At 44.9% G+C, this 27,516-nt stretch overlaps 1 protein-coding gene across 3 annotated transcripts; it reads right to left on the bottom strand.

Moving 5' to 3' along the window:
• Nucleotides 1-521: 521 nt before the first annotated feature.
• LOC121577254 (LIM/homeobox protein Lhx8-like) lies at nt 522-26,792 on the bottom strand. 3 transcript variants are annotated; one of them, XM_041891020.2, is made up of 8 exons: nt 26,577-26,792; nt 19,688-19,834; nt 19,387-19,508; nt 18,781-19,001; nt 13,146-13,249; nt 12,766-12,861; nt 12,089-12,263; nt 522-1,179 (listed from the first exon to the last, which is right to left on the bottom strand). In XM_041891020.2, exons 1-8 carry the CDS (start codon nt 26,661-26,663, stop codon nt 1,100-1,102), a joined length of 1,032 nt encoding a protein of 343 aa, XP_041746954.1. In that variant the 5' UTR covers nt 26,664-26,792; the 3' UTR covers nt 522-1,099. The 3 variants fall into 3 exon arrangements, with proteins under 3 accessions (XP_041746954.1, XP_041746955.1, XP_041746956.1); XM_041891021.2 differs by lacking the exon at nt 26,577-26,792 and adding an exon at nt 20,189-20,270; XM_041891022.2 differs by lacking the exon at nt 12,766-12,861.
• Between the last annotated feature and the right edge of the window lie 724 nt (nt 26,793-27,516).

The raw sequence follows: 27,516 nt of genomic DNA, 5'->3' as shown, positions 1-27,516 counted from the left end.
ACACATATTGAGGTACAATGCCCTTTAAGTCCCATCATGAGACAGCTTACTAGTCTGTTTCTTGTGTAACTTGCTCTTTATTAACTATTCATATGCTAATAATTAGGTTATTAAGGATTGGCCAGTTATACATTACTTAATGTTTGAATAAGAACACTTAAATGAAGGCCTAATATATGGCTAATTAGACCTAATAGAGGCATTATAAGCTGCTTATATACACACTTAGAAACGGCAAATTAGTGGCTAATACTTGTACCTTCAAATAAAGTGTTATTCAAACATTAGAAGTCATGTAAACTGGCCAACCCTTAATAACCTCACTATTGGCTATAATAAAGGCATATTAATACCCCCCAAAAAAAAAAGAAGTAATTTATTACATTGACTGAACACATTTTAACTTTTTGCTTTGCCGCATACATTTGTGGTAGTTTACTGTTGGTTGTTGATGTGAGTAGAAAACAGTCACTATTTTTTATCAAATCATTTTGTCAATATATATTTATTTTCTTCACCACATACAATAAATAAATTAAACAACAATAGTTAAAATACTGATGTACAAATAATTCGTAATTTAAGATAAACTTCACAATGGCTTGTCAAAGGCAGTCTAGTTTTCCACTTTAGATCAAAGACCAGCATCAAACTGTGACACCTTGCAATAAGAACACAAAGGCCCCGCACACACTCTGCTTGTTCAACTGCTGTACAACGTACTTGACACAATAGTTGTGATACAACTCATATTTTCTGTGATACAACAGAGAGTCTGCCTGCACAAAAATGTTTAGGCAAACCATTCTGTGGTGTCTCCACAATGCTTGTGTAATTATTTCTTTTTTAACCTTTTTGAAAATCTCTTTGTTGCATCACAACCGTTGTGCCAAGTGCATTGTTTTACAACTTAAGTGTGTATGGGGCCAGAGAAACACACAAATCCACCAGATAACATCTCAGTCTCCTTTCAGACACAAAAAAAGTTTTTCACAGATATGTTGAAGTATTCTAACATGGAACTTAGTGTAACTTAGCAATGTTACAGTGAATTAAACCTGCTAGACTGAGGTGTGTGTGTGTGTGTGTGTGGGGGGGCTCAGGCCTGGGTCACAGGCTGGGAGGTCATGGTGTGGAGGGACAGCAGGGGCTGGAACAGCTTACACTGAGGAGAGTGCACTAGAGAGAGAGAGAGAGAGAGAGAGGGAGAGAGAGAGTTGATTAGATGAGACCAGTACCCAGGGCTCTGCCCTTGCCATGGCATACCTCCCTGACAGTAACGAGAGAGAGCGAGGACTAGCATGAGATGCTCAAATAATATCATAATAATGTTACAATAACGCTTTAATAATGTTATAGGGCACATACAGCTCTGGTGTAATAGGACACTACATAGGGCTCTGGTCTAATAGGACACTACATACATCTCTGGTCTAATAGGACACTACATAGGGCTCTGGTCTAATAGGACACTACATAGGGCTCTGGTCTATAGGGCACTACATACAGCTCTGGTCTAATAGGACACTACATAGGGCTCTGGTCTAATAGGACACTACATAGGGCTCTGGTCTATAGGGCACTACATACAGCTCTGGTCTAATAGGACACTACATAGGGCTCTGGTCTAATAGGACACTACATAGGGCTCTGGTCTAATAGGACACTAGATAGGGCTCTGGTCTAATAGGACACTACATAGGGCTCTGGTCTAATAGGGCACTACATAGGGCTCTGCGGCTCTGGTCTAATAGGACACTACATAGGGCTCTGGTCTAATAGGACACTACATAGGGCTCTGGTCTAATAGGACACTACATAGGGCTCTGATTGTCTAATAGGACACTACATAGGGCTCTGGTCTAATAGGACACTACATAGGGCTCTGGTCTATAGGACACTACATAGGGCTCTGGTCTAATAGGACACTACATACAGCTCTGGTCTATGACACTACATAGCTCTGGTCTAATAGGACACTACATACAGCTCTGGTCTAATAGGACACTACATAGGGCTCTGGTCTAATAGGACACTACATACAGCTCTGGTCTAATAGGACACTACATAGGGCTCTGGTCTAATAGGACACTACATAGGGCTCTGGTCTAATAGGACACTACATAGGGCTCTGGTCTAATAGGACACTACATAGGGCTCTGGTCTAATAGGGCACTACATAGGGCTCTGGTCTAATAGGACACTACATAGGGCTCTGGTCTAATAGGACACTACATAGGGCTCTGGTCTAATAGGGCACTACATAGGGCTCTGGTCTAATAGGACACTACATAGGGCTCTGGTCTAATAGGGACACTACATAGGGCTCTGGTCTAATAGGACACTACATAGGGCTCTGGTCTATAGGGCACTACATAGGGCTCTGGTCCAATAGGACACTACATACGGCTCTGGTCTAATAGGACACTACATAGGGCTCTGGTCTAATAGGACACTACATAGGGCTCTGGTCTAATAGGGCACTACATAGGGCTCTGGTCTAATAGGACACTACATAGGGCTCTGGTCTAATAGGGCACTACATAGGGCTCTGGTCTAATAGGACACTACATAGAGCTCTGGTCATAGGACACTACATAGGGCTCTGGTCTAATAGGACACTACATAGGGCTCTGGTCTAATAGGACACTACATAGGGCTCTGGTCTAATAGGACACTACATAGGGCTCTGGTCTAATAGGACACTACATAGGGCTCTGGTCTAATAGGACACTACATAGGGCTCTGGTCTAATAGGACACTACATAGGGCTCTGGTCTAATAGGACACTACATACGGCTCTGGTCTAATAGGACACTACATAGGGCTCTGGTCTAATAGGACACTACATGGGGCTCTGGTCTATAGGCGGGCTCTGGTCTAATAGGACACTACATACGGCTCTGGTCTAATAGGGCACTACATAGGGCTCTGGTCTAATAGGACACTACATAGGGCTCTGGTCTAATAGGACACTACATAGGGCTCTGGTCTAATAGGACACTACATAGGGCTCTGGTCTAATAGGACACTACATAGGGCTCTGGTCTAATAGGGCACTACATAGGGCTCTGGTCTAATAGGACACTACATAGGGCTCTGGTCTAATAGGACACTACATAGGGCTCTGGTCTAATAGGGCACTACATAGGGCTCTGGTCTAATAGGACACTACATAGGGCTCTGGTCTAATAGGGCACTACATAGGGCTCTGGTCTAATAGGACACTACATAGGGCTCCTGGTCTAATAGGGACACTACATAGGGCTCTGGTCTAATAGGACACTACATAGGGCTCTGGTCTAATAGGACACTACATAGGGCTCTGGTCTAATAGGGCACTACATAGGGCTCTGGTCTAATAGGACACTACATAGGGCTCTGGTCTAATAGGACACTACATAGGGCTCTGGTCTAATAGGGCACTACATAGGGCTCTCGGTCTAATAGGACACTACATACGGCTCTGGTCTAATAGGGCACTACATAGGGCTCTGGTCTAATAGGACACTACATACGGCTCTGGTCTAATAGGACACTACATACGGCTCTGGTCTAATAGGGCACTACATAGGGCTCTGGTCTAATAGGGCACTACATAGGGCTCTGGTCTAATAGGACACTACATAGGGCTCTGGTCTAATAGGGCACTACATAGGGCTCTGGTCTAATAGGACACTACATAGGGCTCTGGTCTAATAGGACACTACATACGGCTCTGGTCTAATAGGACACTACATAGGGCTCTGGTCTAATAGGACACTACATAGCTCCTATAGGACACTACATAGGGCTCTGGTCTAATAGGACACTACATAGGGCTCTGGTCTAATAGGACACTACATAGGGCTCTGGTCTAATAGGACACTACATAGGGCTCTGGTCTAATAGGACACTACATAGGGCTCTGGTCTATAGGGCACTACATAGGGCTCTGGTCTAATAGGACACTACATAGGGCTCTGGTCTATAGGGCACTACATAGGGCTCTGGTCTAATAGGACACTACATAGGGCTCTGGTCTAATAGGACACTACATAGGGCTCTGGTCTATAGGACACTACATAGGGCTCTGGTCTAATAGGACACTACATAGGGCTCTGGTCTAATAGGACACTACATAGGGCTCTGGTCTATAGGACACTACATAGGGCTCTGGTCTAATAGGACACTACATAGAGCTCTGGTCTAATAGGACACTACATAGGGCTCTGGTCTAATAGGACACTACATAGGGCTCTGGTCTAATAGGACACTACATAGGGCTCTGGTCTAATAGGACACTACATAGGGCTCTGGTCTAATAGGACACTACATAGGGCTCTGGTCTAATAGGACACTACATAGGGCTCTGGTCTAATAGGACACTACATAGGGCTCTGGTCTAATAGGACACTACATAGGGCTCTGGTCTAATAGGACACTACATAGGGCTCTGGTCTAATAGGACACTACATAGGGCTCTGGTCTAATAGGACACTACATAGGGCTCTGGTCTAATAGGACACTACATAGGGCTCTGGTCTAATAGGACACTACATACAGCTCTGGTCTAATAGGACACTACATAGGGCTCTGGTCTAATAGGACACTACATACAGCTCTGGTCTAATAGGACACTACATAGGGCTCTGGTCTAATAGGACACTACATAGGGCTCTGGTCTAATAGGACACTACATAGAGCTCTGGTCTAATAGGACACTACATAGGGCTCTGGTCTAATAGGACACTACATACGGCTCTGGTCTAATAGGACACTACATAGGGCTCTGGTCTAATAGGACACTACATAGGGCTCTGGTCTATAGGACACTACATAGGGCTCTGGTCTAATAGGACACTACATAGGGCTCTGGTCTAATAGGACACTACATACGGCTCTGGTCTATAGGGCACTACATAGGGCTCTGGTCTAATAGGACACTACATACAGCTCTGGTCTATAGGACACTACATAGGGCTCTGGTCTATAGGGCACTACATAGGGCTCTGGTCTAATAGGACACTACATAGGGCTCTGGTCTAATAGGACACTACATACAGCTCTGGTCTAATAGGACACTACATACAGCTCTGGTCTAATAGGACACTACATACAGCTCTGGTGTAGGACACTACAGGACACTACATAGGGCTCTGGTCTAATATGACACTACATAGGGCTCTGGTCTAATAGGACACTACATAGGGCTCTGGTCTAATAGGACACTACATAGGGCTCTGGTCTAATAGGACACTACATAGGGCTCTGGTCTAATAGGACACTACATAGGGCTCTGGTCTATAGGGCACTACATAGGGCTCTGGTCTAATAGGACACTACATAGGGCTCTGGTCTAATAGGGCACTACATAGGGCTGTGGTCTATAGGGCACTACATAGGGCTCTGGTCTAATAGGACACTACATAGGGCTCTGGTCTAATAGGACACTACATAGGGCTCTGGTCTATAGGGCACTACATAGGGCTCTGGTCTAATAGGACACTACATTGAGCTCTGGTCTAATAGGACACTACATAGGGCTCTGGTCTAATAGGACACTACATAGGGCTCTGGTCTAATAGGACACTACATAGGGCTCTGGTCTAATAGGACACTACATAGGGCTCTGGTCTAATAGGACACTACATAGGGCTCTGGTCTAATAGGACACTACATTGAGCTCTGGTCTAATAGGACACTACATAGGGCTCTGGTCTAATAGGACACTACATAGGGCTCTGGTCTAATAGGACACTACATAGGGCTCTGGTCTATAAGGCCACTACATAGGGCTCTGGTCTATAGGGCACTACATAGGGCTCTGGTCTAATAGGACACTACATAGGGCTCTGGTCTAATAGGACACTACATAGGGCTCTGGTCTATAGGGCACTACATAGGGCTCTGGTCTAATAGGACACTACATAGGGCTCTGGTCTAATAGGACACTACATAGGGCTCTGGTCTAATAGGACACTACATACAGCTCTGGTCTAATAGGACACTACATAGGGCTCTGGTCTAATAGGACACTACATACAGCTCTGGTCTAATAGGACACTACATAGGGCTCTGGTCTAATAGGACACTACATAGGGCTCTGGTCTATAGGGCACTACATACAGCTCTGGTCTAAAAGGACACTACATAGGGCTCTGGTCTAATAGGACACTACATAGGGCTCTGGTCTAATAGGACACTACATAGGGCTCTGGTCTAATAGGACACTACATAGGGCTCTGGTCTAATAGGACACTACATAGGGCTCTGGTCTAATAGGACACTACATAGGGCTCTGGTCTAATAGGGCACTACATAGGGCTCTGGTCTATAGGGCACTACATAGGGCTCTGGTCTAATAGGACACTACATACAGCTCTGGTCTAATAGGACACTACATAGGGCTCTGGTCTAATAGGACACAACATAGGGCTCTGGTCTAATAGGACACTACATAGGGCTCTGGTCTAATAGGACACTACATACAGCTCTGGTCTAATAGGACACTACATACAGCTCTGGTCTAATAGGACACTACATACAGCTCTGGTGTAGGACACTACAGGACACTACATAGGGCTCTGGTCTAATAGGACACTACATAGGGCTCTGGTCTAATATGACACTACATAGGGCTCTGGTCTAATAGGACACTACATAGGGCTCTGGTCTAATAGGACACTACATAGGACTCTGGTCTATAGGGCACTACATAGGGCTCTGGTCTAATAGGACACTACATAGGGCTCTGGTCTATAGGGCACTACATAGGGCTCTGGTCTAATAGGACACTACATAGGGCTCTGGTCTATAGGGCACTACATAGGGCTGTGGTCTATAGGGCACTACATAGGGCTCTGGTCTAATAGGACACTACATAGGGCTCTGGTCTAATAGGACACTACATAAGGCTCTGGTCTATAGGGCACTACATAGGGCTCTGGTCTAATAGGAAACTACATTGAGCTCTGGTCTAATAGGACACTACATAGGGCTCTGGTCTAATAGGACACTACATAGGGCTCTGGTCTAATAGGACACTACATAGGGCTCTGGTCTAATAGGACACTACATAGGGCTCTGGTCTAATAGGACACTACATAGGGCTCTGGTCTAATAGGACACTACATAGAGCTCTGGTCTAATAGGACACTACATAGGGCTCTGGTCTAATAGGACACTACATAGGGCTCTGGTCTAATAGGACACTACATAGGGCTCTGATCTATATGGCACTACATAGGGCTCTGGTCTAATAGGACACTACATAGGGCTCTGGTCTAATAGGACACTACATAGGGCTCTGGTCTAATAGGACACTACATAGGGCTCTGGTCTATAGGGCACTACATAGGGCTCTGGTCTAATAGGACACTACATAGGGCTCTGGTCTAATAGGACACTACATAGGGCTCTGGTCTAATAGGACACTACATACAGCTCTGGTCTAATAGGACACTACATAGGGCTCTGGTCTAATAGGACACTACATACAGCTCTGGTCTAATAGGACACTACATAGGGCTCTGGTCTAATAGGACACTACATAGGGCTCTGGTCTATAGGGCACTACATAGGGCTCTGGTCTAATAGGACACTACATAGGGCTCTGGTCTAATAGGACACTACATAGGGCTCTGGTCTAATAGGACACTACATAGGGCTCTGGTCTAATAGGACACTACATAGGGCTCTGGTCTAATAGGACACTACATAGGGCTCTGGTCTAATAGGGCACTACATAGGGCTCTGGTCTATAGGGCACTACATAGGGCTCTGGTCTAATAGGACACTACATACAGCTCTGGTCTAATAGGACACTACATAGGGCTCTGGTCTAATAGGGACACAACATAGGGCTCTGGTCTAATAGGACACTACATAGGGCTCTGGTCTAATAGGACACTACATAGGGCTCTGGTCTATAGGGCACTACATAGGGCTGTGGTCTATAGGGCACTACATAGGGCTCTGGTCTAATAGGACACTACATAGGGCTCTGGTCTATAGGGCACTACATAGGGCTCTGGTCTAATAGGACACTACATAGGGCTCTGGTCTAATAGGACACTACATAGGGCTCTGGTCTATAGGACACTACATAGGGCTCTGGTCTAATAGGACACTACATAGGGCTCTGGTCTAATAGGACACTACATAGGGCTCTGGTCTAATAGGACACTACATAGGGCTCTGGTCTAATAGGACACTACATAGGGCTCTGGTCTAATAGGACACTACATAGGGCTCTGGTCTAATAGGACACTACATAGGGCTGTGGTCTAATAGGACACTACATAGGGCTGTGGTCTATAGGGCACTACATAGGGCTCTGGTCTAATAGGACACTACATAGGGCTCTGGTCTAATATGACACTACATAGGGCTCTGGTCTAATAGGACACTACATAGGGCTCTGGTCTAATAGGGCACTACATAGGGCTCTGGTCTAATAGGACACTACATAGGGCTCTGGTCTATAGGGCACTACATAGGGCTCTGGTCTAATAGGACACTACATAGGGCTCTGGTCTAATAGGACACTACATAGGGCTCTGGTCTAATAGGACACTACATAGGGCTCTGGTCTAATAGGACACTACATACAGCTCTGGTCTATAGGGCACTACATAGGGCTCTGGTCTAATAGGACACTACATAGGGCTCTGGTCTATAGGGCACTACATAGGGCTCTGGTCTAATAGGACACTACATACAGCTCTGGTCTAATAGGACACTACATAGGGCTCTGGTCTAATAGGACACTACATAGGGCTCTGGTCTAATAGGACACTACATAGGGCTCTGGTCTAATAGGACACTACATAGGGCTCTGGTCTAATAGGACACTACATACAGCTCTGGTCTATAGGACACTACATAGGGCTCTGGTCTAATAGGACACTACATACAGCTCTGGTCTAATAGGACACTACATAGGGCTCTTGTCTAATAGGACACTACATAGGGCTCTGGTCTAATAGGACACTACATAGGGCTCTGGTCTAATAGGACACTACATAGGGCTCTGGTCTAATAGGACACTACATAGGGCTCTGGTCTAATAGGACACTACATAGGGCTCTGGTCTAATAGGACACTACATACAGCTCTGGTCTAATAGGGCACTACATAGGGCTCTGGTCTAATAGGACACTACATAGGGCTCTGGTCTAATAGGACACTACATAGGGCTCTGGTCTAATAGGACACTACATAGGGCTCTGGTCTAATAGGGCACTACATAGGGCTCTGGTCTAATAGGACACTACATAGGGCTCTGGTCTAATAGGACACTACATAGGGCTCTGGTCTAATAGGACACTACATAGGGCTCTGGTCTATAGGGCCACTACATAGGGCTCTGGTCTAATAGGACACTACATAGGGCTCTGGTCTAATAGGACACTACATAGGGCTCTGGTCTAATAGGACACTACATAGGGCTCTGGTCTAATAGGACACTACATAGGGCTCTGGTCTAATAGGACACTACATAGGGCTCTGGTCTAATAGGGCACTACATAGGGCTCTGGTCTAATAGGGACACTACATAGGGCTCTGGTCTAATAGGACACTACATACAGCTCTGGTCTAATAGGACACTACATAGGGCTCTGGTCTATAGGGCACTACATAGGGCTCTGGTCTAATAGGACACTACATAGGGCTCTGGTCTAATAGGACACTACATAGGGCTCTGGTCTAATAGGACACTACATAGGGCTCTGGTCTAATAGGACACTACATAGGGCTCTGGTCTAATAGGACACTACATACAGCTCTGGTCTAATAGGGCACTACATAGGGCTCTGGTCTAATAGGACACTACATAGGGCTCTGGTCTATAGGGCACTACATAGGGCTCTGGTCTAATAGGACACTACATAGGGCTCTGGTCTAATAGGACACTACATAGGGCTCTGGTCTAATAGGACACTACATAGGGCTCTGGTCTAATAGGACACTACATAGGGCTCTGGTCTAATAGGACACTACATACAGCTCTGGTCTATAGGGCACTACATAGGGCTCTTGTCTAATAGGACACTACATAGGGCTCTGGTCTATAGGGCACTACATAGGGCTCTGGTCTAATAGGACACTACATAGGGCTCTGGTCTAATAGGACACTACATAGGGCTCTGGTCTATAGGGCACTACATAGGGCTCTGGTCTAATAGGACACTACATACAGCTCTGGTCTAATAGGACACTACATAGGGCTCTGGTCTAATAGGACACTACATAGGGCTCTGGTCTAATAGGACACTACATAGGGCTCTGGTCTAATAGGACACTACATACAGCTCTGGTCTATAGGGCACTACATAGGGCTCATGTCTAATAGGACACTACATAGGGCTCTGGTCTAATAGGACACTACATACAGCTCTGGTCTATAGGGCACTACATAGGGCTCTGGTCTAATAGGACACTACATAGGGCTCTGGTCTAATAGGGACACTACATAGGGCTCTGGTCTAATAGGACACTACATAGGGCTCTGGTCTAATAGGACACTACATAGGGCTCTGGTCTATAGGGCACTACATAGGGCTCTGGTCTAATAGGACACTACATACGCTCTGGTCTAATAGGACACTACATAGGGCTCTGGTCTAATAGGACACTACATTGGGCTCTGGTCTAATAGGACACTACATACGGCTCTGGTCTAATAGGACACTACATACAGCTCTGGTCTATAGGGCACTACATAGGGCTCTGGTCTAATAGGGCACTACATAGGGCTCTGGTCTAATAGGGACACTACATAGGGCTCTGGTCTAATAGGACACTACATAGGGCTCTGGTCTAATAGGACACTACATAGGGCTCTGGTCTATAGGGCACTACATAGGGCTCTGGTATAATAGGACACTACATAGGGCTCTGGTCTAATAGGACACTAGATAGGGCTCTGGTCTAATAGGACACTACATAGGGCTCTGGTCTAATAGGACACTACATAGGGCTCTGGTCTAATAGGACACTACATAGGGCTCTGGTTTAATAGGACACTACATACAGCTCTGGTCTAATAGGACACTACATAGGGCTCTGGTCTAATAGGACACTACATACAGCTCTGGTCTAATAGGACACTACATACAGCTCTGGTCTAATAGGACACTACATAGGGCTCTGGTCTAATAGGACACTACATACAGCTCTGGTCTAATAGGACACTACATACAGCTCTTGTCTAATAGGACACTACATAGGGCTCTGGTCTATAGGGCACTACATAGTGCTCTGGTCTAATAGGACACTACATAGGGCTCTGGTCTAATAGGACACTACATAGGGCTCTGGTCTAATAGGACACTACATAGGGCTCTGGTCTAATAGGACACTACATACAGCTCTGGTCTATAGGGCACTACATAGGGCTCATGTCTAATAGGACACTACATAGGGCTCTGGTCTATAGGGCACTACATAGGGCTCTGGTCTAATAGGACACTACATAGGGCTCTGGTCTAATAGGACACTACATAGGGCTCTGGTCTAATAGGACACTACATAGGCCTCTGGTCTATAGGGCACTACATAGGGCTCTGGTCTATAGGGCACTACATAGGGCTCTTGTCTTATAGGGCATTACCTAGGGCTCTGGTCCCCCCCCCCCCTCCCCAACCCCCCTTAGCACCACCTTCACCAAATCCTGATGAGTCCAAATAACCAGTGACGGAAAACCAAAGCACCGGAACGACTGTTGCTCATTAGTCATTGCATCCCACAGTCTTTTGACATACATTGCAATACAATTTTTGTTAAGTAGTCTGTCAACGAGAGATGGCTGTTCCTATAACTCTAAACCAGGGGTAGGCAACTAGATTCAGCCGTGGGTAGATTTTTGTCGGAGCGGAATGTCGGGGGGCCGGAACATAATTACAATAATTTGTACACTGCAAATTGACCATTTGGGCCGTCTTACTGGTATGCACTGTATCTCTACAGCCTAATGTGCGTCCCAAATGGCTCCCTGTTTACTTTACAGTGCACTACTTTTCACCTGGGTCCATAGCTGCCAAAAGGTAGTGCACTATAAAGGGAATTGGGTGCCATTTGGGATTCAGTCCATCTCTCCACTTACCATCTATGTAGGAGTGCAGCACAGTGAGCATGGATCCTTCTGGGGTGCCGTAGCCTGTGTACTGCAGCTCCTCTGGGGCTGGGGTGGGCTGGGAGTGGCAGCCGGGCTGCAGGGAGGACAGGGGGGTGTCTGAGGAGTGCTTCTTATGGCGTGCTCTGCAGTTCTGGAACCAAACCTGGATAGGATATAGAAAGTGCCATGTTTTTAGTAACAGCATTCAATAGTGACACACTTAATTGATGTGTGTTAATTAAAGGGGCAATCTGGGTTTCAAACAGCAACAAAGTGGTCACCTCATAACTTGTTTTGGTGAACAGATGTACCAATCCCAGATTGCTGTTTTTGAGAAAATGTCGGAAAATCTATTTTTTTTTTAACACAACAAATCCTCATAAAGATTACAAATGTACTTTAGAAATGCAGTTATATCCTATCCTGATTGTGAGGCATGCGTTGATTCAAACTGTGTATGAATATCTAACCCAGGGATGGGCAATTTTGATGGGGGTGGGGCCACAGTGGCTCGCGGGTCTGCTTACCCATGCGAGCAAAAATGTTTTGCTCCTCTTGACAGCGGAAAGAGAAAATTGTTGTTTGAGAGTTAATTTCCTGCAATTCTACACAAAAATTGAATTTATCTGCGCCGTGGGCCGCCAGTTACCCATCCCTGATCTAACCTGTATGACTCTCCTACTCAGGCCTGTCTGCTCTGCCAGCTTCTGCAGGGTCTGGGCATTTGGGTTGTTGTCCTGGGCAAACTGGGCCTGCATCACCTGGAGTGGTCATAAGGTAACTGAGGTCAATCACAGGTCAATCACATGAGGTCATCCATATGTTAATCACTTTCCCTGAACCCCTTGGCTGGGAACAGTCAGACAAGGCTTGGTGACATCTGCAGGGGCAGGATTTAAGCTCCCAGGAAGGATTTGAAAATGAACAAACCTTGGGCATTAATTCATATTGAACAATATGATGAACCTTGGTATTCAGCTTTATCGCAATGCTATTGATCTGGGGATGGTCTGCCAGGTAAGTTTGAGGGATATGTGATGCTCACCTGTAATTGGTCAGCGGTGAAGCTGGTGCGCGCTCTCTTCGACGGCTTGGGCTGATTCACTTCCTGTTCTGTTGGCATTGCCCCCTCTAGGTTCACACCACTTCCTGAAATGAGATGATTGCTCTTCTTAATTAATGAGCTCATAATCAGGCTACTCGACATGCAAGCCGTAGACATCACACTGGGCACAGATATCAATTCACGTTGGTTCAACGTCATTTCATTGAAATTACGTGGAAACAACGTTGATTCAAGCATTGTGTTCCCAGTGGGATTAATATGAAATCTCGACATCTATGCACTTAATGGCTTCTTATCTGTGAAATGGGAAGTTACTTTTGTTCCATATCAGAGACAATGGGCTGTATTTTTTGTATCAATTGACATAATTTAATTATTATCAAATGTCAAGGGGCTTTGTCTTAAGGTTTATGCATTTTACAGTATAGTAAAAGTATACATAGTGCCACAAAAAGTATTCACACCCCTTGACTTTTAACACATTTTGTTGTGTTACAGCCTGAATTTAAAATGGATTAAAGTGAGATGTTTTGTCACTGGCTTACACACAGTAGCTGGTAATGTCAAACTGGAATTATGTTTTTCAAATTTTTTACAAATTTTATGCAAAATGAAAAGCTAAAATGTCTTGAGTCAATAAGTATTAAAAAACCTTTGTTATGGCAAGCCTAAATAAATTCAGGAGTAAAAATGTGCTTAAGTCACACAATAAGTTGCATGGACTCTGTGTGCAATAATAGTGTTTAACATGGTTTTTGAATGACTACCTCAGAGGTACCCCACACATACAATTATCTGCAAGGTCCCCCAGTCGAGCAGTGAATTTCAAACAGAGATTCAACCACAAAGACCAGGGAGGTTTTCCAATGCTTTGCAAAGAAGGGCAACTATTGGTAGATGAGTAAAATAAAAAAAGGCAGACATTTAATATCCCTTTGAGCTGTTAATTACAATTTGGATGGTGTATCAATACACCCAGTCACTACAAAGATACAGGCATCCTTCCTAACTAATTTACCGGAGAGGAAGGAAACCGCTCATGGATTTCACCATGAAGCCAATAGTGACTTTAAAACAGTTACAGAGTTTAATGGCTGTGATAGGAGAAAATGGAGGATGGATCAACAACATTGTAGTTATTCCACAATACTAAACTAATTGACAGAGGGAAAAGAAGGAAGCCAGTACAGAATAAAAATATTCCAAAACATGCATCCTGTTTGCAACAAGGCACTAAAGTAATACTGCAATGGATGGTGTTAAGAGATAGATGGTAGGTGTTGAATGGAGTTGAAGGATGGGACTAATAACAAATAACAACAAATAATAACAAGATAACTAATAATGTAAGCATACTGTGTCCATAATAAGTATATAGGTTGTATGTTGGGAGCTTTTGGGAAAGAGCACAGTTAGAAAGATATGGCATATAGAAGCAAACCGGATGGACATCATGAAAATTATCGGAGAGGTTGAGAGTAGAAGAAGTTCAGGAGCAAAAACAAATAAAATAGAATTATTGTAAAATTGACTGTGTCCATAAAATGTAGATAGTAAGTATAAGCTGGAAGTAGAGGCCTAAGCATTGTTGTTCACTAATTTACCCCAAGTAGGGAAAGGATGGCGGGGTTGAAAAGTAATAAAGGGGAGTATATATATAAAAGAACATGGGGGATTGGAAGTGATGCAGACAATTACATTGATGGAAGTTACAATCTATCTGCAATATTAAGCTGATCTACCCCCCCCAAAAAATAAATAAAGTAGTACTGCAATACCAAACCTTTTTTGATGTGCTCAGAGGACCGTTATTAGCATGTCTTAACCACTCCTATAATAATAATAATAATAATATAATATAATAATAATAATAATAATAATAATAATAATAATAATAATAATAATAATATGCCATTTAGCTGACGCTTTTATCCAAAGCGACTTACAGTCATGCGTGCATACATTTTTTTTTGTGTATGGGTGGCCCCGGGGATCGAACCCACTACCATGGCGTTACAAGCGCCGTGCTCTACCAGCTGAGCTACAGAGGACCACATATCTACTATAAAAATGTAGATTATCAGATACTCAACAAGGTCTGATTTCATTATTACTGAAACAGGACTCAAGTGGTAAATATTAACATCCAGTCCATTAAAATAATTGGAGGCCCTTACACTTCAGTGCTGTGATGCAAAAATTATATTAAAATGCATAGCGCATAGAATTAAAAAGCTATTGTCGGATATTATTCATCCTAATCAGACAGGTTTTTTTACATGGACGATACAATGGAAATAATTGTCACGCCCTGACTCAGGGGACTCGTATATGTTGAGTCAGGGTGTGTATATTCTTTGTTACGTATATTCTATGTGGTGTTATTCTAGTATGTGTATATCTATGTTGGCCTGTGTGGTTCCCAATCAGAGGCAGCTGTCGCTCGTTGTCTCTGATTGGGGATCATACTTAGGCAGCCTATTGGCACTGTCTAGTTGTGGGATCTTGTTCCTGGTAAGGTTAGTTGTGTGTCTACCTTAGGACTTCACCTTTCGTTTCCTTTGTTGTTTTGTCGTGTGTTTATACAGTAGTTTAATAAACATGTACGCATATCACGCTGCGCCTTGGTCTGACCCGTCATTCAACGAACGTGACAATAATAGAATAGGACTGGAGACAATAGAATACTATGAACAATCTGAGAAACCAGGCCTGGTATTCATAGCTGACTTTGAAAAGGCTTTTGATAAAGTATGACTGGAATTTATATATAAATGCCTGGAATATTTCCATTTTGGAGAATCCCTTATACAGTGGGTTAAAGTTATGTATATTAACCCTAGGTGTAAAATAGTCAATAATGGCTACTTCTCAGAAAGTATTACACCGTCAAGTGGAGTAAAACAAGGTTGTCCACTATCGGCATATCTATTTATTATGGTCATTGAAATGTTAGCTATTAAAATATGTTCCAACAATAATATCAAGAGGCTACAAATCCAGGGCTTAAAAACAAAGGTGTCATTGTATGCTGATGATTCATGTTTTCTTTTAAATCCACAATTTTGATCCCTCCACAGCCTCATAGAGGATCTAGATAATTTTTCTAACCTCTCTTGATTACAACCACATTATGATAATTGTACTATATTACATATTGGATTACAAAAAAATTCAAATTGTCACGAGCAAAGCACCCACATAACACCTCCTCCTCCATACTTTACGGTGGGAAATACACATGCGGAGATCATCCGTTCACCCACACTGCATCTCACAAAGACACGGCGGTTGGAACCAAAAATCTCAAATTTCGACTCCAGAGCAAAGGACAAATTTCCACCGGTCTACTGTCTATTGCTTGTGTTTTTGGGACCAAGCAAGTCTCTTCTTCTTATTGGTGTCCTTTAGCAGTGGTTTCTTTGCAGCAATTTGACCATGAAGGCCTCTGAAGAGTTGATGTTGAGATGTGTCTGTTACTTGAACTCCTTGAAGCATTTATTTGGGCTGCAATTTCTGAGGCTGGTAACTCTAATGAACTTATCCTCTGCAGCAGAAGTAACTCTGGGTCTTCCTTTCCTGTGGCGGTCCTCATGAGAGCCAGTTTCATCATAGCGCTTGATGGTTATATCCGACTGCACTTGAAGAAATGTTCCGTTTTGACTGACCTTCATGTCTTAAAGTAATGATGGACTGTCGTTTCTCTTTGCTTATTTGAGCTGTTCTTGCCATAATATGGACTTGGTCTTTTACCAAATAGGGTTATCTTCTGTATAGCCCCCCTACCTGGTCACAACACAACTGATTGGCTCAAACACATTAAGAAGGAAAGATATTCCACAAAGTCTTTTAAGAAGGCACATCTGTTAATTGAAATGCATTCCAGGTGACTACCTCATGAAGCTGGTTGAGAGAATGCCAAGAGTGTGCAAAGCTGTCATCAAGGCAAAGGGTGGCTACTTTGAAGAATCTCAAATATAAAATATATTTGATTTATTATGTGTTATTTCATAGTTTTGATGTCTTCACTATTATTCTACAGTGAAGAAAATAGTAAAAATAAAGAAAAACCCTTGAATGAGTAGGTGTTCCAAAACTTTTGACCGGTAGTGTATTCACCCCCCTTGGCATTTTCCTATTTTGGATCCGCCAAACCCAGATTCATCCGTCGGACTGCTAGAAGCGTGATTCATCATTCCAGAGAACGCGTTTCCACTGGTCCAGAGTCCAATGGCGGCGAGCTTTACACCACTCCAGCCGACGCTTGGCATTGCGCATGGTGACCTTAGGCTGTGCGGCTGTGCGGCCATGGAAACCCATTTCATGAAGCTCCTGACGGACAGTTATTGTACAGATGTTGCTTCCAGAGGCAGTTTGGAACTCGGTAGTGAGCGTTGCAACTAAGGACAGACCTTGTGTGGCCTACCACTTTACGGCTGAGCCGTTGTTGCTCCTAGACGTTTCCACTTCACAATAACAGCACTTACAGTTGACCGGGTCCAGCTCTAGCAGGACAGAAACGTGACAAACTGACTTGTTGGGAAGGTGGCATCCTATGACGGTGCCACGTTGAAAGTCACTGAGCTCTTCAGTAAAGCCATTCTACTGTCAATGTTTGTCTATGGAGATTACATGGCTGTGCTTGATTTTATACACCTGTCAGCACCTGTCAATGCTGCAGAAATGTTTTAGTACCCTTCCTCAGATCTGTGCCTCGACACAATCCTGTGCCTCAACATAATCCTGTCTCGGAGCTCTACGGACACTTCCTTCGACCTCATGGCTTGGTTTTTGCTCTGACATGCACTGTCAACTGTGGGACCTTATATAGACAGGTGTGTGCCTTTCCAAATAATGTCCAATCAATTGAATTTACCACAGGTGGACTCCAATTAAGTTGTAGAAACATCTCAAGGATGATCAATGGAAACAGGATGCACTTGAGCTCAATTTCGAGTCTCATAGCAAACGATCTGAATACTTATGTAAATAAGGTATTTATGTTTTTTATTTTTAATACATTTGCTAACATTTCTAAAAATCTGTTTTCGCTTTGTCATTATGATGTATTGTGTTTAGATGGGTGAGGAAAAAAATATATTCAATCCATTTTGAATTCAGGCTGTAACACAACAAAATGTGGAATAAGTCAAGGGGTATGAATACTTTCTGAAGGCACTGTATATCGTATGATCACTTTGACCAGAAAATATTAATCAAAGACAATCAAAGACATTGACAAATTCATTAATTGTATTGTTGTTTTTTTCTCTGTGGTTTCCAGAACATATTAACAAACATAAGCGAATAAGCAGTGTTAAAAGATTGGGAGCTTCTGGTGCAGTAGTCCTCCTGACATCACAAGAAGCATTCACTCATTCAGGAACAGGTGCAAATATCCGAAATTTAACAAACACTTAAAACAATATCTATTGTGTTACTTATTTAGGCTCCACTTGACCTATGTCGATAATAAATAATAATTTGTTTAGGTTTTAATTGATAAATATTGCTGCAGATTATGATGAGTTTATAGATTTATTTTCGCTCATCATTCAGGTCCCTATATCAGAAGAAGTTGTGGATTTGTGTTACTCCAGTGCAGAACGCTCACCTTTCTCCAGGGCACATTTCAGGTTGTCCAGCATACAGTCGTAATGGACACGACACAGCACCTTCTCCTCCACCAGGGCAAACTCTTCCCCCGTAGACAACTGCCTCTTACAGGAGAAACAGGCGAAACACGCCAGGTGGTACACGTTTCCCTTCGCCCGGCGGACCCAGTCCGTAGAGTGTATATTTCGGCCGCAGCACGCGCACCATGTTCCATATCTTCTGCAATAAATACAGGTTTCAAAAGTCAGGTAAATAACTGCCCTGTTGGTTAGATGGCGGATGAATAGTGGAATTAAATGCAACATGTAATAGGACAACAAAAATAGCATATTGATAATGAAGCTGCAACATGATATCCAATCTTGTAAATTACGTGTTACAAATAAATTATGATGATAATATGCTAATAATAATAATAATAATAATAATAGTAAGAAGAAGAAGAATGATAATTATAATAATATGTTCATTTATTGGTTTATTATACAGGATAAATATTGAATGGTGTACACATGTAGGCTATATAAATGCCAAAAATTATATTTAAAAAACACTTTTGATTTTATTTGATATGCATGAAGGATTCAAAAACAATTTGAAATACCTAAAGTAGTCAAATTTGCAGAAGACCTCTTTGTCTTTGATGTAACAACTTGTATGACTGCCAAGCGGTGTTTGGCAAACGCTACAGGAGAGACAACGCACATGCCAGCACAAGTCGTTAACCTATGAAAAAACATAACATAAGAATATTCAGACATGGTTTAGTAGTAATGCGAGTGCAAAAATATATTGTTGTACAGTAAGTCGACTAAAATCGAATACAAAAAGCACAAGCTGTGCACAAAAATGAGCACCCCAACAAAATGTGAAATGTTGCCACAAGATGAAACCACATATTTTACCTTCAGCAGGTATTTATCCACAATTTCCTCACTGCAACTTGCACAAACAGTTCTACCCAACAGAGGTGCAGATGCCATCGCCCGCAGCGACGGGGAGGATGAGCCGAGGGAGCATAAATCTTCATCCAAAACTTCAACTGTTGTGCCCTGAATAGAACAATGTACCGCGGTTAGGATGCATGCTGTGCCGAATCCTATAGCCTTTATAACCTACACGTGCATAGCGAAAACTTTGGCGCACATTACGCATTCGTGCCAATGTAGTTGCGCGGGAATTAGACACTCCGGTTATCGGGTTCATTCCAATAAAAACATTTTAGCGAAAGGCCTATTTTAGAGTTGTTGACAGGCGCATGCGGTTAAAACAAAACAAACAAACATCTCTCCACATGTAAAAAAGACTTTCATGTGAGTAGCCTTAATGGTGAATTTCTAAGAAAACAAATATTTGTTTAGTTTTAGTTTTCAAATTATTCATTAGATCAAATTATGAAATGTTACCATTAATTTCTCTCCTACCATCACTGCACCTGCTGATAACCTCTGCGTCGCCTTTGCAATCTTCACATATGACGACAAGCTATACATGGCATGGGAGGAACAAGGGTTTTGGTCTGTCAAACAGGGTTTTTTGGTCTACATCCCATAACTATCATCCTCATCACCATTTCACCATGACAACCCCAGCGATTATCAAAATGACATTTAAAAAGGGAAGGATAGTCATTAGTTACAAAAACAGGCGACACGAGGTAATTGTTATCCAATATGCATTATTCTCTTGAGATTTGCATTTGGGGTTTCTGAACTGCTAAGCACAATGGTTGACTCCCTAACATATCAATTTCGCATGTCAATCAAAACCAGCCCGAGGTCGACAGGGAAAGGGAATTGATTTATTTAATAACACCAATTAAAAGCCTAAGTTTAACACAAACGTTTGCCCAGGGCAACCTAAAGGTGAAGAGGTCTTATTAACTATTTGAGTCTTAATTGCTGAATATTTAGGAAGTGAAAACACTGAACTTGCTGCTATATAAGACTGCAAATATAATATTGAGAGGTATAATTGGTAAAGTAATTTCAAGCAGTTTCATTTCAACCCCTTTTGTTATAATTTTGCGCCCCTTTTCCATAATAAACCTATAGCTATATCTGTTTCATAATACACCTATAGCTATATATATTTCATAATAAACCTATAGCTATATCTGTTTCATAATAAACCTATATCTGTTTCATAATAAACCTATAGCTATATCTGTTTCACAATAAACCTATATATGTTTCATAATAAACCTATAGCTATATCTGTTTCATAATAAACCTATAGCTATATCTGTTTCATAATAAACCTATATATGTTTCATAATAAACCTATTGCTATATCTGTTTCATAATAAACCTATAGCTATATCTGTTTCATAATAACCTTATTGCTATATATGTTTCATAATAAACCTAAATATGTTTTATAATAAACCTATAGCTAGATATGTTTCATAATAAACCTATAGTTATGTCTTTTTCATAATAAACCTATAGCTATGTCACGAGTTACAAAGCCAGAACCCAGAAGCAGACCAGGACAAGGTAAGTTGAAACGAAGGTGAGTGTTTATTTACAAATTCAAGAGTGATGCTGAATAATCCAGGGAACAGAGCGGGCGGCGTTGATTAGTTGTTGGGGGTGCAGTGGTTGATCCAATCATGGCTCGGCAGCCGCCGACCACCAGGCAGAGGTTGGATGAAGGTTCCGGACGAGTGATGTTCATGGCTAACGATCCGGCAGGGAATGGATGTTAGGCCAGAGCCTAAGAAGGGTGATGATCAGGACCAGGTGTGCAGATTGCTGATGGGATGCAGGTGCGGAAATCAAGAGAGCTCCCCGGAGCGTTCCAGAACCCTCGGGAAACTGGAGATCCCGAGCAGAAAAAACTAGTCCACAGACAGGACCCGACTCAGACTGCCGGGATCGTTACAGTACCCCCCCCTCCGGCCGAACGCCACCGGGCGGACTCCCGGAGCGCCAGGATGGAGGCGGTAGAAGTCACGGATGAGGTCAGCATCTAGGATCTGTCGCCGCGGAATCCAACTCCTCTCTTCAGGACCATACCCCTCCCAGTCCACGAGATACTGGAAACCCCGGCCCCGCCGTCTGGAATCCATGATGCGTCGCACCGTGTAGGCAGGACCACCTCCGATCATCCGAGGAGGCGGAGGAGGAGGCGGAGGAGGCAACAGAGGACTGAGGAAAACAGGCTTGAGGCAGGAGACATGAAAGGTGGGATGGACTCTGAGCGTCCTCGGGAGTTTGAGTCGAACTGCCACCGGGTTGATCACCTTCTCCACCACAAACGGACCAATGAACTTCGGTAACAACTTCCTAGACTCAGTCCGTAAAGGAAGATCCCGTGTGGCCAACCAGACCCTATCTCCGATGGTGTAGGTGGGAGCGGGGATCCGGCGACGATTCGCCTGGAGCTGATACCGGTCCGAAACTCTAAGGAGTGCCTTTCTGGCCCGATGCCAGGTCCGGTGGCAACGACGAATATGGGCCTGAACAGAAGGCACTGAGAGCTCCTTCTCCTGAGAAGGGAACAAGGGAGGTTGGTAGCCATACAGGCACTGGAAGGGAGACATCCCAGTGGCAGATGTAGGGAGAGTATTGTGGGCATACTCAACCCAAGGCAACTGAGAGACCCAGGAGGTGGGGTTGGAAGAGGCCAGGCAGCGTAGCGTGGATTCCATCTTCTGGTTGGCTCTCTCCGCCTGACCATTAGATTGGGGGTGAAAACCAGATGTGAGACTGACTGTAGCTCCAATGGCCAAACAGAAGGACTTCCAGACAGCAGAGGTAAACTGAGGGCCACGGTCGGAAACGAGATCACTGGGCAACCCGTGGACCCTGAAAACCTCCCCTAACCAGGATCTCGGACGTCTCCGAGGCAGAGGGAAGCTTGGCAATTGGCACAAAGTGGGCGAACTTGCTGAATCTGTCCACGATAGTCAGAACGACCGTGTTCCCCTCAGAAGCGGGCAACCCAGTGACAAAGTCCAGGGCCAGATGCGACCATGGTCGCCGGGGAATAGGAAGGGGGTGAAGTAGTCCAGAGCTGGGCCGATTGGTACCCTTATTCTGCGCACACACTGGACAGGCAGCAACATAACCCCGAGTATCCTCGGCCATGGCAGGCCACCAAAAACGTCTGCGAAGAAACGCCATCGTCCGAGCCACGCCAGGGTGACAAGCCATCTTGCTGGCGTGGGACCATTTGAGGACCGCAGGACGAACCGACTCAGGCACAAACAACCGACCGGGTGGACCGTTACCGGGACCGGGCTGCGTCCGAAGAGCCGCCATCACCTCCTCCTCAATCTTCCACCTAACAGCTCCCACGACGCAGTTCCGGGGGAGAATTGTCTCGGTCTTGGACCCACCCTCCTCCGTCTTGGAGAACATCCGAGACAAGGCGTCCGCCTTGCCGTTCTTAGATCCAGGTCGGAACGTCAGGGAAAAAATTGAATCGTCCGAAAAACAACGACCACCTGGCCTGACGGGAGTTGAGACGTCTAGCCGATTGCACGTAAGCAAGATTCTTGTGGTCAGTCCAGACAATAAACGGTTGCTCCGCCTCCAACCAGTGGCGCCACTCCTCCAAGGCAAGTTTCACCGCGAGAAGCTCCCGGTTACCCACATCGTAATTCCTCTCCGCAGGCGAAAGGCGACGAGAGTAGTAGGCGCAGGGATGGAGTTTACTGTCCGTGGAGCATCGCTGCGACAGGATGGCGCCAACTCCCACATCAGACGCGTCCCACTTCAACGACGAACTGACGGGCCGTGTCCGGTTGAGAGAGAATCGGTGCGTTGGTGAATCGCCTCTTCAAATCCAGAAACGCTCGATCCGCCTCCGGATTCCACTTGAAGTTCCTGATACTGGAAGTCAAGGCAGTTAACGGAGCGGCCACACGGCTGTAATCCCGGATGAATCTGCGGTAGAAATTCGCAAACCCCAAAAAATCTCTGGAGCTGCAATCTCGTACCGGGCTGGGCCCATTCCAGAACCGCTCTAACCTTCTCCTGGTCCATCCTAATCTCTCCCCTGGAGATGATGTACCCGAGAAAGGATGTCGTGTGGGCGTGAAACTCGCACTTCTCGGCCTTCACGAACAGGCGATTCTCCAACAATCGCTGCAGAACCTGCCGGACATGCTGGACGTGGTCGGAAGGTTCCTTCGAGAAGATCAGAATGTCATCCAGGTAAACAAACACAAAGAGACCGATCATATCTCTCAGGACGTCGTTCACCATACTCTGGAATACCGCTGGAGCATTGGTCAGTCCAAACGGCATCACCTGATACCAAGTGACCCATCGGTGTATTGAAACCCGTCAACCACTCGTCTCCCTCTCTGATCCGGACCATGTGATACGCATTGCGTAGGTCTAGCTTGGTGAACACCGTAGCACCCTGTAAGGAGTCGAAGGCAGAACTCATCAAGGGCAGGGGATACTTGTTCTTGACCGTGATGTCATTCAACCCCCGATAATCAATACACGGTCGAAGAGAGCCATCCTTCTTACCCACAAAGAAGAATCCTGCCCCCAGGGGTGATGACGAGGGACGAACGAGACCAGCAGCTAGGGACTCCTTGATGTAGGTCTCCAAAGCCTCACGTTCAGGGCGGGAGATACTGTATAACCTTCCCTTGGGGTAGACAGCTCCAGGGAACAGGTTGATGGCACAATCATATGGTCGGTGGGGGAGGGAGTGACAGAGCCTTCTGCTTACTGAACACTTCCCCCAAATCGTGATATGTCTCGGGAACCAGGGACAAATCTGGGGGTTTAGCCTCAATCACCTGACTGGGAACCGAATGGGGACAGGCAGTCTTGAGACAGTTAGCATGACAATCAAGGCTCCAACTCGTTACCTTGCCCGTCACCCAATCGAACGTGGGATTGTGTTCCTTCAGCCAGGGGTATCCAAGGACCAGAGGAACATGGGAAGACGGCAGAATGAAGAATGAAATCATCTCCGAATGATTCCCCGACAACAGCATCTTAACCGGTTCAGTCCTCATCGTGATACGTGCCAGACTACTGCCGTTCAGAGTGGTCGCTTCAATGGCTTCCGGCAATTGCTCCTTGGAAAGCCCCAGCTGTTCCACCAACTCGGCATCAAGAAAGCTTCCATCGGCACCTGAATCGATAAAAGCGTTAATCGCTAAGCTCTGATTCCTGTTCACAAGGGTAGCCGGGAAACGGGGTCTGACAGAGGTACTGAGAGGTTGAAACTGGCTCGCTAAAAGTCCTCCCAACTTTAGCGAGCCGGGCAGTTTGACGACCGCCGGGAACAAGTGGAGATGTAATGTCCCGAGCTACCACAGTAGAGGCAGCAGTTGGTCTTACGTCTATGTTGACGCTCCTCCTTGGTTAACCCGTGCCGCCCCACTTGCATGGGTTCAGAATCGGGAGAGGACCTCTCCACTAATCCTTTGTGGTGGAGAATGATCGACGTGTTCTGGTCCACCACCCGACCCGACTGGGAACTGAGAAGCTGATCGACTGGACGGACCCCATTGCTTCTCCCTCCTTCGCTCTCGGACTCGATTATCCACCCGAATAGACAAGGCTACCAAGCTGTCCAGGTCACTAGGCTCCGGATAGGAGATCAGCTCATCCTTGAGCTGCTCCGACAGACCCTGGTAAAAGGCCGCTTGCAGAGACTCCTCATTCCACCCACTCTCCACAGCCAACGTCTTGAACTCGATCACGAAGTCGGCCACGCTGCGAGTTCCTTGGTGGAGCGAAAACAGGCGCCTAGCTGCGTCCCTCCCTCGGACGGAATGGTCGAAGAGCTTCCTCATCTCGGCCGTGAACCCCTGGTATGAAGCCATGCAGGGGTCTTGTCGTTCCCAAACGGCTGAAGCCCACTCCAGCGCTCGACCACGCAGCAACTCAATCACAAAGGCTATCCTAGCCTTGTCTGTGGCATAAGAGTAGGGCTGTAGATCGAACACTAACCCACACTGCATAAGGAAAGAACGGCATCTTCCCAGCTCCCCCTCATATTTATCCGGCGTCGGAACCTTGGGCTCACGGAAGGACACCGCTTCAGACGCGGCAGGCGAGATGGGTGAAACCGGTAGTGGATCCTCCACCGGAAACTTGCGCTGGTTCTGGACCTCCGTCAGACCGGTAGAAAGGTTCCGAACTGCCAACGCGATCTCCTGTAGCTCCGTGCTATGATGGCCCAACATCTTCTCCTGATGGGTAATGGCATGGCGAACAGAGTCCAGGTCCGCTGGGTTCATTACTGGCCGGATCGTTCTGTCACGAGTTACAAAGCCAGAACCCAGAAGCAGACCAGGACAAGGTAAGTTGAAACGAAGGTGAGTGTTTATTTACAAATTCAAGAGTGATGCTGAATAATCCAGGGAACAGAGCGGGCGGCGTTGATTAGTTGTTGGGGGTGCAGTGGTTGATCCAATCATGGCTCGGCAGCCGCCGACCACCAGGCAGAGGTTGGATGAAGGTTCCGGACGAGTGATGTTCATGGCTAACGATCCGGCAGGGAATGGATGTTAGGCCAGAGCCTAAGAAGGGTGATGATCAGGACCAGGTGTGCAGATTGCTGATGGGATGCAGGTGCGGAAATCAAGAGAGCTCCCCGGAGCGTTCCAGAACCCTCGGGAAACTGGAGATCCCGAGCAGAAAAAACTAGTCCACAGACAGGACCCGACTCAGACTGCCGGGATCGTTACAAGCTATATCTTTGCAAGCTGCCCTGAAATGATTGCACAATTCTTGTTCCGAGGAAAGCAGAATAATCTTTGACACACATCATCTCTCTTTGAAGTAGGCATATAAAAAAGATAGAACTTACCCCATCTTTAGACGTCAACATGGAACCGTTTTCATTCTCATCAACAACGTTGCAACATTCCTGTTTCTTTTCACTTTTCCAGTGCATTTCAGTTATGACTATGAGCAAATGCGCAAAACAACCCAAAAATAGTAACTTTTTGACAGTTGCAAATGCTCAATAGCCTATCCCTTTTAAGTTAAATGAGATGATAAGTTAATTCCTTTTGTCTCCAACTCCGAGTTACTTCTGGCAGTAGGCTATACCAAGCCAGGAGATTTCGTTTTCTTGAGGGCGGAACATAAATCATATTTTCCTGTGTGCTTTGGCCGCGCCTCCCTGACAAACATTCACTATCGTTATAGGCCTGTGGGAGGATGCCAAACAATGGCATAAAATGAACCATAGTGGGGTCTTGAAATTGGAGTAATTGTTCTTCAGTATTTTATATCTGTTAAACCATTTAAGTGTATGCCGAAGGGTTTCTTTAAATGAAATCACTTTCGATAAAAAAATTAAAAGGGAAATGGGACAGAACATTTCGACCATAACTATAGGCCAGGCAATAGGCGAATTTGATTTCAAAGCACCGGCATTTGACAATACAACAGTTATTCAAATTAAGATGGCTATATTTTTCCATTGGTAATGATAGGCTGGTTGTATAGTGTCTGAATATTCTTTACTAAAAAGACGCACCAAAATGTCACCTTTTGATCAAGCCTGTATCTCATGTTTTTTTAAACAAATGAAATCTCACAAGATATTGGAATAGTAATTATGCACAAGGCTTGCTAGGATGTTGAGGGGTTTTTCGTATAGTCGATTGTCATTTTACAATCAAATTCTGCATATAGTTTAGGCTACCATCACATTGTGAAGAAATGCAATCTACATTTTCCCCTTAACATCTGTTCCGCTCAAACTGACCTCTAAAGTATTCTGCAGATTTTTTTTTTTT

This window comes from Coregonus clupeaformis, chromosome 11 (genome assembly GCF_020615455.1).
Source record: "Coregonus clupeaformis isolate EN_2021a chromosome 11, ASM2061545v1, whole genome shotgun sequence".
NCBI lineage: Eukaryota > Metazoa > Chordata > Actinopteri > Salmoniformes > Salmonidae > Coregonus > Coregonus clupeaformis.
This window is presented reverse-complemented; position numbering and strand designations above follow the sequence as displayed.